At 47.8% G+C, this 14120-nt stretch overlaps 1 protein-coding gene across 6 annotated transcripts in view; it reads left to right on the top strand.

Moving 5' to 3' along the window:
- Positions 1-643: 643 nt before the first annotated feature.
- The window catches only part of MED12L (mediator complex subunit 12L), a 325613-nt gene continuing 312136 nt past the window's right edge, over positions 644-14120 (top strand). For 3 of the 6 annotated variants that reach the window (XM_059163748.1, XM_059163747.1, XM_059163746.1), the window contains exons 1-2: positions 1020-1259; positions 2123-2346. In XM_059163748.1, the coding sequence (XP_059019731.1) occupies positions 2248-2346 (99 nt within the window). In that variant the 5' untranslated portion in view covers positions 1020-1259; positions 2123-2247. Of the gene's footprint in view, positions 736-1018; positions 1260-2122; positions 2347-14120 lie in introns of those variants that run through there. The other 3 variants (XM_059163745.1, XM_059163742.1, XM_059163744.1) reach the window with 2 other exon arrangements.

The following is a 14120-nucleotide window of genomic DNA, read 5'->3' as shown; positions in this document are numbered from 1 at the left end:
TTTTGAGAAGGGCTAACAGATCAGGGTCAAGAGTGAGAAACTGGCCTCTACCACATTCCATCCCCTCATCTACTTTTTCTTCCTTCCCTTTTGCTTCAAGTCAGCTGAAGTAAGTACTTAGATTTTGGGCAACATCTGAGCACCTACTATATGCCGAGTACGGTATAATGGCTTTTGGGTAAGATCAAGCTTATACCATTTTATAGAAGATGGAACCTGGAGTCTGGAAATTCCTCAGGGTGTGGGGGACGTGACACAAGCAGGTAAGGGCAGTTGGGGAACCGAGTCCTTCCAACCCCAAATCGTGGAAAATAGGACCGAAACTTGGGATCAGGCTGATGTAGCTTTGTGGCTTTGAACAAGTCACCGGGCCTCACTGAGCCGACTCAATTTCTCCATCTATAAAAAGGGTACGGCAAAACGTGTAAGGTTTATTTATTTATTTTTTAAGATCGGAGACCTTTAAACTGTCAAGATCCTGGCACGGAGGGAGGGCTCCATAAATGGCAGCCATCATTCTTGGACAAGTGCCGGCACATCCTCCCGGGCGCGCCTCCCGCCGGGTCCCTCGGGACAGGCCAGGCCCGCCCCCGCGGCTCCGATCTCGCAGTGCTCGCGGCAGGTGGCCCAGCATCTCGGTGCCCACGCCCCGAAGCGAGCGGGGAGCACGGGCGGGTTGGATGACCAAGGTCTCCCCTGGAGGATCGCCTCCCTCCCTCCACACGCCCGGCGCAGGTGAGGTTTCCGGCCCAGGCCACGGGGACAGCGACCCCGAAGAGAGGTCGAGGCGGACAGCGCGGCCCGCGGCCGGGAGAGGGGTCCAGCGGGCGCCCCCTCCCTAGCCCAGTTTCAAGCTGGGACCAACCCCGGCGCCGGGGCCCGCGGGCTGCGCGCTCTGCGGCTGCGAAAACCCGGAGAGGCGGATCGGAGCGCGCTCGCAGCCAACTCCTCCGCGGTCCGGCCGCCGAGCTGGGCATGCTCAGTGCGGCCGTCGCGCCGCCGTCCGCCAACTCGGAAGCTCGCGCTCGCGGGCCGTGGGGGCGAGAACGCCGGCGGCGGCGAGCCGGCGTCGCCCGCCGCCCCCAGACAGTGGCAAACTTCGCGGTGTCCCCGGAGCTCGCCTGGACGAGACTGATACCTCACAAATAAAATCCAATCCAATCCCCCCACCCCCCCATCCCAGCCTGAATCATGGAGGCTGTGGCCGCCCGAGTGCCGCCGCCGCCGCCGGCCCCTACCCATTAGCCCGGGACCAACAGGTAAACTGTTAGGGGGGGGGTTGGGAGGAGGAGCTGCGGCCGGGGGTAGGCGGCGGGCTGGAGGAGTCCGAGACGTCCGCGGGCCGGCTGCGCCCGTCGGCGCTCGCAGCCAGCCCATCTCCCCCTTTTCCTTAGCCCCTGGAGGGGCAGCAAAGGGTTAAATCGGCCCCGCGCCACCGTGAGCACGGCCCCCTCCAGCCGCCGCGACCGCCAGCAGCGCGCCTCAGCGCCTGCCCGGAGCCGCCGAGGGGACCAGAGCCTCGGATGCGCCACCGGAGCCCGGCAGGCGTCTAGGAGACACCGGCCGCTTCTCCCAGCCCCCATCCCTACCTTCCCCACCCCTCCAGGCCTCTCTCCCTCCGCCCCGGCCGGGTCCGCGCCCAGGTGGCGGGGTCTGCGGGGCGCGTGGCGGCGCGGGAAGGATCCCTGCCGTGGAAGAGGGGCGGGGGCGGGCATCTCCGCAGTCTTTTGCCGGGGCTGGAGGGCCACCCTCACCTTGGGTGAGCACTTGAGTCACCCGCCTAGGCGCCAAGAAAAGTTTTTTTTCCCCCCCCACTACCCCTCCCCCACCCCCCACCCTCTGTCCGGTTGGGGTAGGTTTGGGTCCATTGGTGAAAAAAGTCACACGTTCCCATCAGCTGCTCCTCCCCCTAGGGACACGGCTGGTGGTGGTGGTTGGGGGGAACCGGGAGGCTGGCGCCGCGGGAGACCCAGGCGGACCTCCAGCTCCTCCGCCGTCGCCACCCGAGCGGTGCGTCCCGGGGCCGAAGCGCAGCTGGGTGCCCGACGAAGACTGCCCCCATCAGTGCGTGTCTGCGTGCCGGGCAGCGGCAGCATCCAACCTGCTTTATTCCTGCCTGCAGCGCCACAGTGAGCGAGCGAGGAGGGGGAGAGAGGGAGTCTGTCTGCAAAGTGCTGCTCCCTGGTGCTCAGAGGCGGCTGCTCCAGCTCCAACTCTCATTCATTTCGCCGGTTAACATGAGAGATCATGGCCGCCTTCGGGCTTCTCAGCTATGAGCAGAGACCGCTGAAACGCCCCCGGCTCGGGCCGCCCGACGTCTACCCGCAGGACCCCAAGCAGAAGGAGGTAAGGGCTCCGGCGGCCTCCCCGGCAACTGAGGCCGCGCTCCGCAGCGCTGACCCGGGGCCAAGTTGGCCCAGCGGGCATCGCCGGCGCTGCGGGGGGGGAGGGGGCCAGGCAGCGGTGACCGGGCTGGGGGGCTAGGGGACCCCCCGGCGGCGGAGACCCAGCGGCTGTCAGTCTCTGCGCTCCACTGGGGTGCTCGCTCTCTGGGTGCCGGGTCGCTTTCCCCGATACCGGGCCTTGCACGGCGCCGCCGGGTGCTTCACCGGGTGCCTCTTTGCCGAAACCCTCTTGCTCGCTCTCCCCTGCTTCTGCTGGCTTTATTTTTTTCCCCGCTGCTTCGGTAAATCCTCGTAAACTTTTTGAAAAATGCTGGAATGCAGTGCATCCGACACAGGTCTTACGTTTTGCGCCAGCTGAGCAGGGACGGGGGGGGGCGGGGTGAGGGGGAGACCTTTTCTTTTAAAATTTTCCAGTTTGGAGTGGAAGTCGTTTTTATCGAGGTGAACAAATATTTAGCTCTTTGAACGTACTTCTTTCTGTATCCCCTTTTCTCTTAAAAAAAAAAAAATCAATATTAAGGGGAGCCCGATTTTCGTCCCTAGAGGCGATTGGTTTAATTGCTGGAGGCTGTTTTGTATATGGAAAAGCAGACGGGTTACCGTGGAAGGGTAGTAAGTCCCGAGATTGCTTATTTCTTTGAATGAAATTGGAGAAAGCTTGACTCTTGCCTTAGGTACACTAGCTTCAATGTCTAGAGTAACCATAGCATTTTATAGCCATTTATGTTTTTGTCAGTAGTTAAGAAGTAATTATGTAACAACTCTCCAGTTATAATGATCACCCTTGGCTACACAATTTGCCCAGGGATTTGCCTTTCTTCTTTTTTTTTTTTTTGAGATCACCTGCTACCCAGCTGTGCTTTCTGAGTTTGCCAGCTGCAGCCCACCCATTCTCTCTTTTCTTCAGCAAAAAAGCTAAGTGAGCGCATTGCACAACTTCTTTATGGGGATCTAAAAACCCTCTATTAAAAGTTTGGAGGCCTAGCGATATCACAGAAAGGGTTTTGTAAGGAAGGCAGGAGGGGTCCTTAAGACTTTCTTTTTGATAAAGGTATCTATTTCAGTAATAGTTTTGGTTAAACTTCTGTTAATGTTTCTAAAAATTTAGGAGTGGCAATTCCTTTTAGAGGCTTAAGCACATAAACATGTTTGAGCATCTGTGGAGTAATTCAGATTGAAGCTGGTTTTACAGGTGGTTCCCAGTTGAGGCTTAACATGAGGATGGATTGAGGGGCGCCTGGGTGGCTCAGTGGGTTAAGGCCTCTCTGCCTTCGGCTCAGGTCATGATCCCGGTGTCCTGGGATCGAGCTCCACATCGGGCTGTCTGCTCCGCGGACAGCCTGCTTCCTCCTCTTTCTCTCTCTGCCTGCCTCTCTGCCTGCTTGTGATCTCTGTCTGTCAAATAAATAAATAAAATCTTTAAAAAAACAAAAACATGAGGATGGATTGAGGAGATCTTGCAGATTTCTTATCCACCTATTTCTCTCTGGGCTAATCCCACCCAGATGAAAGTGAATTGTTAAGGACTAGAAAGAGCAGACACTAAGGACCAACTGTAACAAAGCTAATAACTTAAAAATTAGTGTCAGGAATTTTTAAAACTTTTGGTGGGGACAAGGATGCTGATTGGCTCATCTTTCTCATCTTTTACGGTCTTGCCACATTTTCCAGAAGGAAGTGTAATTAAAAGCATCTCCTTAGTTACGTACGGGATGCTTGTCTGAGATGCCATGTGGGCTTATTTAGTGTTTATTCCTCAGGTCAGTGCTCATTGAGGATTGGGGCCTCTCTGATTGGAAAAAATAATTTTGGATTTTAGGATTTTGCAACATTTTATGGAATGCTAAAACTGAAGTAACCTTAGAGCCCATTTTATGTAACTTCCTTTTAACAAAGGGAAACTGAGGCCCAAGAAAGCTTTACCTGACTTAATCAAAATGTGATAAAGAAGCAGAGGATTTGGACCACGGAACCAGTATTTATGTCCAAACCAATACTACTGTGTTAAGAAGGACTTATGCTAAATCGTGTTGTTCTGCTATTATGCCCTTTCCCCCAAGGCAGCCAGTATTTCATCCTCTGGAGCAGAGTCAGAGTTATGTGTGACTGTAGCCAAATTTGAGTACAATATGGAACAGGTGTTTGGCTGTTCTTGGGTGGTGGTGTGGTGAGAAGTGTTTCACCAGCTTCAGTTATTTATGAACTGCTCCAAGAGTTCTCCCCTATCCCTGGATCACCTGTACTTTTATTCTCACGTTTTCTTTGACTTTTAAGAAACTTTGTTTCCTAGGCAGCAGTACACATGAAGTCATGATTCACATATAAATAAGTAATGCAAAAGTTAGAATCCCGTTGTGCCTATGTATGTATTAAATTTTTATCTAGCTGATATTACACGCACATAGGGTTACATGTAATAAAACCAGACTATAACTATTAAAACTTTAAAAAGTTTACCTGTGGAGCGCCTGGGTGGCTCAGTGGGTTAAAACCTCTGCCTTCAGTTCAGGTCATGATCCCGGGGTCTTGGGATCCAGGCCCGAGTTGGGCTCTCTGCTTGGCAGGGAGCTGCTTCCCTTCTACTCTCTGCCTACTTGTGATCTCTGTCTGTCAAATAAATAAATAAATATTAAAGAAGTTTACTTGAGCATTTAAAACTTGCAGTTCCACTAGAGATCTTTATCCCACATAAGGGGAAATGCTGATTTAATGGAGGAAGTATGGGCTTCAAAATTAGGCAGACCTGGATTTGGATTCTGGTTCAGCCTCTTTGCAGTTGTGTGGCCTTGGGCAACTTGCATAACTTCTCATTTGTAAATTAGTATAGTTTTTCTATTCAGAAAATTTTGAGAACCCTTATTTGAAATGCATAGCATTTGTGTGAGGAAAAACCCTTATCCTGGTGGAAGCTATTCTTATTACTATAGGTGTGACTCTTTTATTATTGTTAACCAGTGCAAGTGGTGTTCTGGAAAACAGCTCCTGGAAGATGGGCTGGAACCCATGAATGAAGATCCCCTGTGGAGAAGGAGGGGAAGGTGGGGTGAGCTGGAAGCTTTAACCTGCTTGACTGATTGACTATATTCTTTTGAGAGCTTACCTGTACATCAGCACTCCACAGGACTTTTTTTTTTTTTTTTTAATATATTGTGTTATAATACTTTATTTTCTGACTGTCCTCAAGCCTTGAAAAGGAATCAGAAAACTGAGAGTCACCTTGATTTATTGCCCCTTCTTTTTTTTTTTTCCTCAAGATTTTATTTATTTATTTGACAGAGAGGGGAGACAAGCAGGGGGAGTGGGAGAGGGAGAAGCAGGCTCCCCGCAGAGCAGGGAGCCTGATTTAGGGCTGGATCCCAGGACCCTGGGATCATGACCTGAGCTGGAGGCAGATGCTTAACAACTGAGCCACCCAGGCACCTGTTGATTTCCGCTTATACTCCATAATACATGTTTCAGGATATCTTGTCCAGTTCCCACATATATTTCTAATCCGTCCACTGCTTCCCAGTTTCACTAATATGCTTGACTTCCTTTCTCCTTCAGCCTGACTTTTCTCTGCCTGTGGGCTTGTATACATGCGGATCTGTCTGCCTGGACACTTGCTTGCCTATCCACCCCTACCCCCACCATTTCACCCCACTCTTCTCACCTTAACCTGTGGTGAGGCGGTAGCTCCGGAGCCGGGTCTGCCTGGGTTTGAAACTTGGCGCTCCTGTTTACATATTCTTTATTCTCCCCTTCCCTCAGTATCCCCTCTTGTAGTTCTATTGGGCTATTGGAACATCAAATGAGTGGTACACGTAAAGCGTTTAGTCTGGCATGGATTCTTCACCCAGATGCTGTCAGGGCCTGTCTCTTCATCTGTCAGTCTCAGCCCAATGACCTTCTCAGAGGCCTTTCTAGTATAACCATATAATTTGTAATTTTGTATTTATTTGCATGCCACCATCCCCCACTAAAGTGTCCGTTTTGTGAGAGCAGGGATGAGTGCTGTTTTTAGGCATTACTAAAGTACCTGCCACCTAGTGTATTTCATTCCTGGGATGCTAAGGGTGTGAATACTTGTTGGAATGTATGAATGAAAGTGGGAATGGGGCGCCTGGGTGGCTCAGTGGGTTAAGCCGCTGCCTTCGGCTCAGGTCATGGTCTCAGGGTTCTGGGATCGAGTCCCGCATCGGGCTCTCTGCTCAGCAGGGAGCCTGCTTCCCTCTCTCTCTCTCTCTCTGTCTGTCTCTCCATCTACTTGTGATTTCTCTCTCTCAAATAAATAAATAAAATCTTTAAAAAAAAAAAACAAAAAACAAAAAAAAAAAAAAAAGAAAGTGGGAATGAATGAATAAAAAGAGGAAATCTGGTGATTGAAGGGTGTAGGGGAAAGTCTAGGTTAAGGCAGAGATTATCCTTGACATCCAACCTTGGAGGTTACAAGGCTGAAAGTTAAACCCTAGAATTAGGAAGGAAGAGGATTTTACCCTGGGGTAGAAGAGGCCCAGGGGTGCTTGGGTGGCTCATTTGGTTAAGGGACTGCCTTTGGCTCAGGTCATGATCCCGGAGTTCCAGGATCTAGTCCTACATCGGGCTCCCAGCTCCATGGGGAGTCTGCTTCTCCCTCTCATGCTCTCTCTCACTCTCTCTCTCCCTCAAATAAATATTAAAAAAAAAAAAAAAAAAGAGACCTAAACAGCTGAATAATAAATATTTTCAGGAAGTCACATTACCTAGAAAAATAGTTTGGGCCAATATGTGAGATTTCCAGGCATCAAGAACTCTAGATAGAGTCCCACCAGTAGAGGGGATGGAATGCTGGATGTGGAGCTCAGAGGCTGCCCAAGGACAAGTCCAGTAAACCTTGGGAAAGTAGTGGAAGGGGGGTGGTGGGGGGTTGGAGAAGGTGGGTGGAGTAGTGGTGGTCGTGTCTGCATGTGATTAACCCAGAACAGGTGTTCTCAAACTTGACCTATCCAGATCACCTGTAGAGCTTGTTAAAAACAAATGGTTTTTCAGATTCAGTAGTTTTGAGCCAGGGCCCCATAATTTGCATCTCTAACAAGATGCCTGGTGATCTGATGGTTGCTGGTCCAGGGCCCCACTTTAAAGACCCTGACCTAGAAAGAAGGCATCCAGTTCTGCAGAGGCTAGAAGAGTTCTGCCTGATCTAGGTAGGACAGGTCTAGGCATCTGTAGATGGCTGAATCTGTAGTAGTTTGGTTTAGCAGCCAACTCAGCCAGGGTGTGCGGGGCTTTTCCCAGAAGTTGTGCCCTCTTGGCTCAGATCAAAGGGAGGGAGTTAGGAAGTCTCAGTCCCTCTCTAATGGCTTTCTATTACCCTTGGAATAACAGATTCCTTACCTAGGCCATCAGGGCTCTACCATCTGGGCCTTGTCCACTTCTACAACCACTACCTGTAGCCAGACCACCTGGCTTTGAGTTCTGGCTTCATCACTTACTGCCCACAATATCTCATTTGTGGAATGGGGTTCATATTTGTTCCTACCACATTGGGATTGCTGGAAAGATAAAACAAGATTTGAACCATGCCTGGCACACAGAGTGCTCTGTTCGGATGACTACTACTGGGATAACTCCTCCCTTGTTAAAGAGTCCCAGGACTTCCCCTTGTATATCATATCCGTAAGACCCTGTCTTTGAGAGTTGGCCTCTGGGCTTTTTTGATTCTTTGCAGACTTGTTGCTCATTCCCCTCCTGGCTGTGTGGTAGGACCAATGGCCACTGCTCTCCCTTTCCAGGAGGCTCAGCTCTTTGGTGTCTGTTCCTGTCCCTGACTGCCCTTGTTGTTTTCCTGTCCTTTAGCTCTTAGAGAGACTGTCTCAAGGAAGCCTTCCTTGTAATCCATCTTTCCTCATTCTTGCTAGCTCATTATCTTGTGCTAATAGGTTTTGGCAGTGCTGGTCACTGAAGTGGTTGTTGATTTTCTCCATGGCTTTCCACACTAGAATGTAAACTGCATGAGGGGGGCTCGTCTGTGGTAGTCACAGTTTTGAGTGCTTTGTGCCTGGGATTAGACTAGGAGCTCAGTAAATAGTTCTTGCAGAAATTAATAAAATGCAGAAAGAACTCTTAATGAGCAGTTGTATTTATAACATCTGACTGCCCCAGTGCTTGTTTCATTTTGGCAAAGCCTGTTAGTTTTCTTGTTAGCTTGTAAAACTCTTAAAACACATTAAAAGGTTATTTTAGAGATAGCTGGGGAGGTGGGGTGAGGGGAGGTGAAAATTTGATTCTTTGCAATCTTTCAGAAAATTGTTTCTTTATAATCTTTGAGGAGGAGGATGTTTGTTGATAAAGTTGCCTGGGAAGAAAGGACAGGTTGACTAGTTGCCTGGGGGACCAGAAGGGAAAGGGGAAAAGCTTCCTCCTGAGATTAGTTGGCTGGCTCCTGGGCCCATCATAGACCTCCCTGAATACCAGTGTTCTGGGAGGAACCTCTGTATATTTACATCTGTATGTTTAACTTTTGTCTCAAGGGACTCTTAGGCCAGAATCAGTGTCTGACACACTGGGTCAGAGGCCCTGCTTCTCCCTACTGCTTGCAGAAGTGTTGCTACCCAAACTTTGTGGCCAAGGAGTAGAAACAAAAGTGGCTGTCATTTCTCAGGGTTTGCTAACACCTGCAGCAGAATTGTCAAAGATGCTTGTTAAGCCTGCAGATGTAATGGCCCACCTCAGACTTGCTGAGTCAGAATTTCTGGGAAGGAGGTCGAGGAATTTGCATTTTATTTTATTTTTTTTAAAGATTTTATTTATTTGACAGAGAGAGAGAAATCACAAGTAGGCAGAGAGGCAGGCAGAAAGCAGGTTCCCCACGGAGCAGAGATCCCGACGTGGGGCTCGATCCCAGGACCCTGGGATCATGACCTGAGCTGAAGGCAGAGGCTTTAACCCACTGAGCCACGCAGGTGCCCCAGAGCAATTTGCATTTTAAACAAGCTTTTCATGTGGGGCGCCTGGGTGGCTCAGTGGGTTGAGCCGCTGCCTTCCGCTCAGGTCATGATCTCAGAGTCCTGGGATCGAGTCCCGCATTGGGCTCTCTGCTCATCAGGGTGCCTGCTTCCTCCTCTCTCTCTGCCTGCCTCTCTGCCTACTTGTGATCTCTCTCTGTCAAATAAATAAATAAAATCTTTAAAAAAAAATAATTAAACAAGCTTTTCAGGTGATCTAAATATGTAAAGTTTGAGAACAATGGTTTTGGTTATCTTTAGAAAATGTTGTAAACCAGACTCTCCCATATTTCCTACCTGTTTCCCACTATTTGATGTATTAAAATCTTTAGACAAATATACCATTTGAAGTATTAGTACTTTTTGGTACAAAATAGTGTGGATGAGTTTAGCTACTTTCCCCCCTGAAGTTCTGTTCTCATAACCATGGTTCCCAGAATAGGCTTGTTTTCTCTCAGCTGTTCATGGTTTATAGCTTAGTAGAATGCCCTGCCTTGCCCTTAAAATATCCACAGCTCCCTTCTGTGTGCACTTGGCTAAAATGGGGCTTTGGGGAGCAGGTCTTGCTTTGTCCTGTGAGGATGATTTTGGACTTGTTCAGGGCAGTGGAGTTTACTGTTTGACTGTGGGCCTGGGCTTTCAGTTGGGCTCTTTGGGGACTCATGTAAAGCTGTTAATTTTCGATATAGCCACTATCTGTTAACCTCTTGGGTTTTTCACTTAGGCTGGCAAATGGGGTGACGAAATGTGATGCTTTAGGAAGTTCGAGGACCACAGAGTGAAGTCTGGAAGGCAAACTGTGTTGGGGGAGCACCACGTAGGAGAGGGCAAACAGAATCCTAGAATCTTTGTTCAGCCTGTGCCTCTTGTGGGGTAAGGGGGGAAGGACGGGGTGGTGTGCCTACACGTGAGACTGAAGGAGAAATAGGATGGAGTAAGTGCAAGTGGAAACTCTAAGAATTGCGATGTATTCTGCAGTTCTCCTGTACTGCATTTCTTGACAGACGAGGCAGGGAGTAGAGAAGTTGGAGGGGTCGGCAAGAATGAACACGATTCAGGGTTCTCTTTAGCAGTGTGCTCTGAGCCTGGAGAAGAGCTGACCTCAGTCTGAGTGGGGCAAGCCACGTGGAGGGAAGAAGTCCAAGGGCGTGTAGAGGGAGGTGCCTACCTTCTACACCTTCCATGCAGAGAAGGGATCATGGAAGCACTTTTAATTGTCTTTAGATAATATTGGAAGCTGGTGATGGTGACAAAGTTCATTATACTGTCCTCTTGATTCCGATTTCTTTGTTTAGGAAAATCTACATAATGAAAATGTCACTATATTACAAAATAGCATGGTTTTTACCTAAAAAAATATAGCCTACATAATCTGGAGGGTTTATCAACCACATGCGAATAATTGTTACCTCTCAAGGATGGGATTAGGGTTGATTGTTTTCTTTTTGTACTACTCTTTATTTAAAGCTGTAAAAATACTTGTGCACTACTATTGTCGTTGGAGGGAATAACTTTAGGAATAATTATTAGGTAATTCTGGTTGAGTTGTTGTTGGTTCCAAACTAAGCTAGAACCCCTTAGCTGATTAGCAGATAGAGGGGTCTGGTAGGGTGTAGAGACAGACACGCATGCACCTGACCCTGGCTGTTGCGGTGAGGGCTGTTACCTGAGCATTCCAGCACTGCCACTTGCACTGTGTGACTTGGGGTGCTGTGTCCTTTTCCTTGCCTAGGAGTTGGGAAGAATACCTAATCATCTAGATTTGCTTTGAATGTGAAGGAATGTTGTAAATTTAAATTGTTACAAAATATGAGGTATAAATTCAGCAGTGTGCTAGAGCAGGTGTGTACCTTTTGATTTTTAAGATGCTGAGAATTTTGTCTGCTGGTTCGTATCATTTTGGTATCTTGAACTGTGGCATAATGGAGTATTTACACCAAGGAAATGCAAAATGCTACAGAGTAGGTTCTTTTTCTTTTCTTCTCTTTCTTTCTTTCTTTTATTTTTTTTAATTTTAAAACTGGTTGTTAAACATTTACCACCACACTGCTGGGTGTAGTTGTGTGCACCACTTAGTTGGCTACTTGACTATCATTCTTATTCCAGGATTCCCCTACCTGCTAACCACAAAAATTTTTTTTCAAAGCCAGAGTTTCACTTACCTAAGTTTTCTTTTGGCTAGCAGTGAGCATATGACTTCATTCTGGCTGAAGAGATTTAGTGGAAATCTACCTTAGGACTTCTAAAGAATTTTTTCTTACTGAAGAAAGTGCAGGTACAGGGGGAGAATGCTGTCTCTTAATGCCCTGATAGCTCCTTAGTTTTCTATCTTTGGAAAAGTAATTAGAGGATATTGTAGCTGGAGCTAGGGCATCTATCTTGTGCCTATGAGACAACAAGCCTGTAAATGAAAAGCTAATACATGAGGGGGGATTGAAGGGCTTTATGGAAATTAAGCTTCTGAACGACCTTAGGACCACTTCTCCCTGGACTCCTGAAATAAACAGTAGTTGTCCACATGGTTGAAGCCATTTTGGACCAGTTGTCAATTTCCTGTAACTGAAAGCATTCTGATGTTTTCATGGTAATTTTCTTTTTAAAATGTTTTATTTATTTAAATAATTATTGTTATTTAACAGGCACCCCTGTTATGGTACTTTTCATGTATATATTGGCACCTGAAGTCATCACAACTTGAGCCCTCCGTGCCCCCCCCCCCCCCCCCGCCCCCTTTCCAGAGAATGCACATTTCAGGACTCTCCTATTCTCTGGTTTGATGGATATACAGCAAGAGACAGAGAGCACTTTTATCTTGTCTGTTATGTAGTAAATTCTGCCCAATGCCTATCAGAAGCTTAGAGAAGGGTACCTGGGTGGCTCAGTCAGTTAAGCGCCTCCCTTCAGCTCAGGTCATGATCCCAGGGTCCTGGGATTGAGTACTACATCAGGCTCTCTGCTCAGTGGGGAGTCTACTTCACCCTCTTCCTCTGCCCCTCCCCCAGCTTATGTTCTCCTTCTCTCTCTGTCAAAAAAATAAATAAACAAAATCTTTAAAAAAGAAGCTTAGAGGAAATGGAAATGGCTTTATTTCCATTTCTGTCAGGAAGGGTTGAAGTGGGAAGAAAGGAAGATCCTTAACCTGTTTGGAGAGAAAGATTCTGTGGTTCTGTACTAGATTTGGGGGGAACCAGGAATGTCTAGAGCTATAAGGCAACTTAAAGATGCATTGTTCTCATTTACTACAAAAGGAAATGGAGTCCCAGAGAGGTTAAAGTGACTTGTTAGGCAGATCTGGGCCAGGCACTTCTGTGCCCTGATTTGTTCTTGCAACTTTACTTGGCCTCCTCTCTGTACACAGCCACTGCTTCTGGTAAATACTCTCTCTTCGTCCTGGTAGTGAGAATTTCTCTGCACTTGGGGCACCCAGAGTCTCTGTGAGAGCTGGGGATTGTTTAGCTCACCATTTGATCTTTCAGCTTGCCGGAATTTTTTTTTTTTTTTTTTTTAATATTTTATTTATTTATTTGACAGAGAGAAATCACAAGTAGATGGAGAGGCAGGCAGAGAGAGAGGGAAGCAGGCTCCCCGCTGAGCAAAGAGCCCGATGCGGGCCTTGATCCCAGGACCCTGAGATCGTGACCTGAGCCGAAGGCAGCGGCTTAACCCACTGAGCCACCCAGGCGCCCATCAGCTTGCCGGAATCTTGAATGGGGTCTCCTGGGCAGAGGGAAGAATATGGTGGAAGGTCAGGCACTCTTGTCTTCGGTGTTTTGGTGGAAGGTTTCCAGCTCTGTGGCCCCTGGTGCAGATAGCTCTGGCATTGGCCTTTGTGGGCTCTGTGTGTTGGGGATCGATCCCATCTAGTTTTAATTTTCTTGGTTGAGATGCTCCTTTATTTATGTGTAGCTCTCTTGGGAGATACAAATAGACAAGTTGTACCAGTTACCTACTTCCAGGGAGCAATACTTACATGTTGTGTTCTTTTTTTTTTTTTTTTTTTTTTTAAAGATTTTATTTATTTATTTGTCAGAGAGAGAGCGAGCGAGAGCGAGCACAGGCAGAGTGGAGGCAGAGTCAGAGGGAGAAGCAGGCTCCCTGCAGAGCAAGGAGCCCGATGTGGGACTTGATCCCAGGACGCTGGGATCATGACCTGAGCTGAAGGCAGCTGCTTAACCAACTGAGCCACCCAGGCGTCCCTACATGTTGTGTTCTATATAAATGAACCCTCCCCCTTAGTTATGAAATGCTATAGCCCCGAGAAGAGTTTTAGCCCTTGGGTTTTATTTTCCATGTTTTGAGGGAAATATTACTATACATATACATACATATATGTGTGTGTGTGTGTATGTGTATATTTACGTATGTATATTTACATATATATATATATATATATATATATATATATGAATGAATGTATGTATTTGCCAAACTAATTGAGTCATTCAGCCAGTATTGTTGAACACCTTGTAGGCCCTTTGCCAGCTGTGGCTTCATAAGGAAAGAGCCTGAAACTATTTTTAAATTTATTTTTATTTTTATTTTTATTTATTTATTTTTAAAGATTTTATTTATTTATTTGACAGACAGAGATTACAAGTAGGCAGAGAGGCAGGCAGAGAAAGAGGAGGAAGCAGGCTCCCTGCTGAGCAGAGAGCCTGATGTGGGGCTCCATCCCAGGACCCTGGGATCATGACTTGAACCGACGGCAGAGGCTTTAACCCACTGAGCCACCCAGGCGCCCCTATTTTTATTT

This window comes from Mustela lutreola, chromosome 2 (assembly GCF_030435805.1).
Source record: "Mustela lutreola isolate mMusLut2 chromosome 2, mMusLut2.pri, whole genome shotgun sequence".
In the NCBI taxonomy this organism is placed as follows: domain Eukaryota; kingdom Metazoa; phylum Chordata; class Mammalia; order Carnivora; family Mustelidae; genus Mustela; species Mustela lutreola.
Note: the sequence above shows the minus strand (reverse complement) of the source record. Positions and strands in the feature narration are given on the sequence as shown.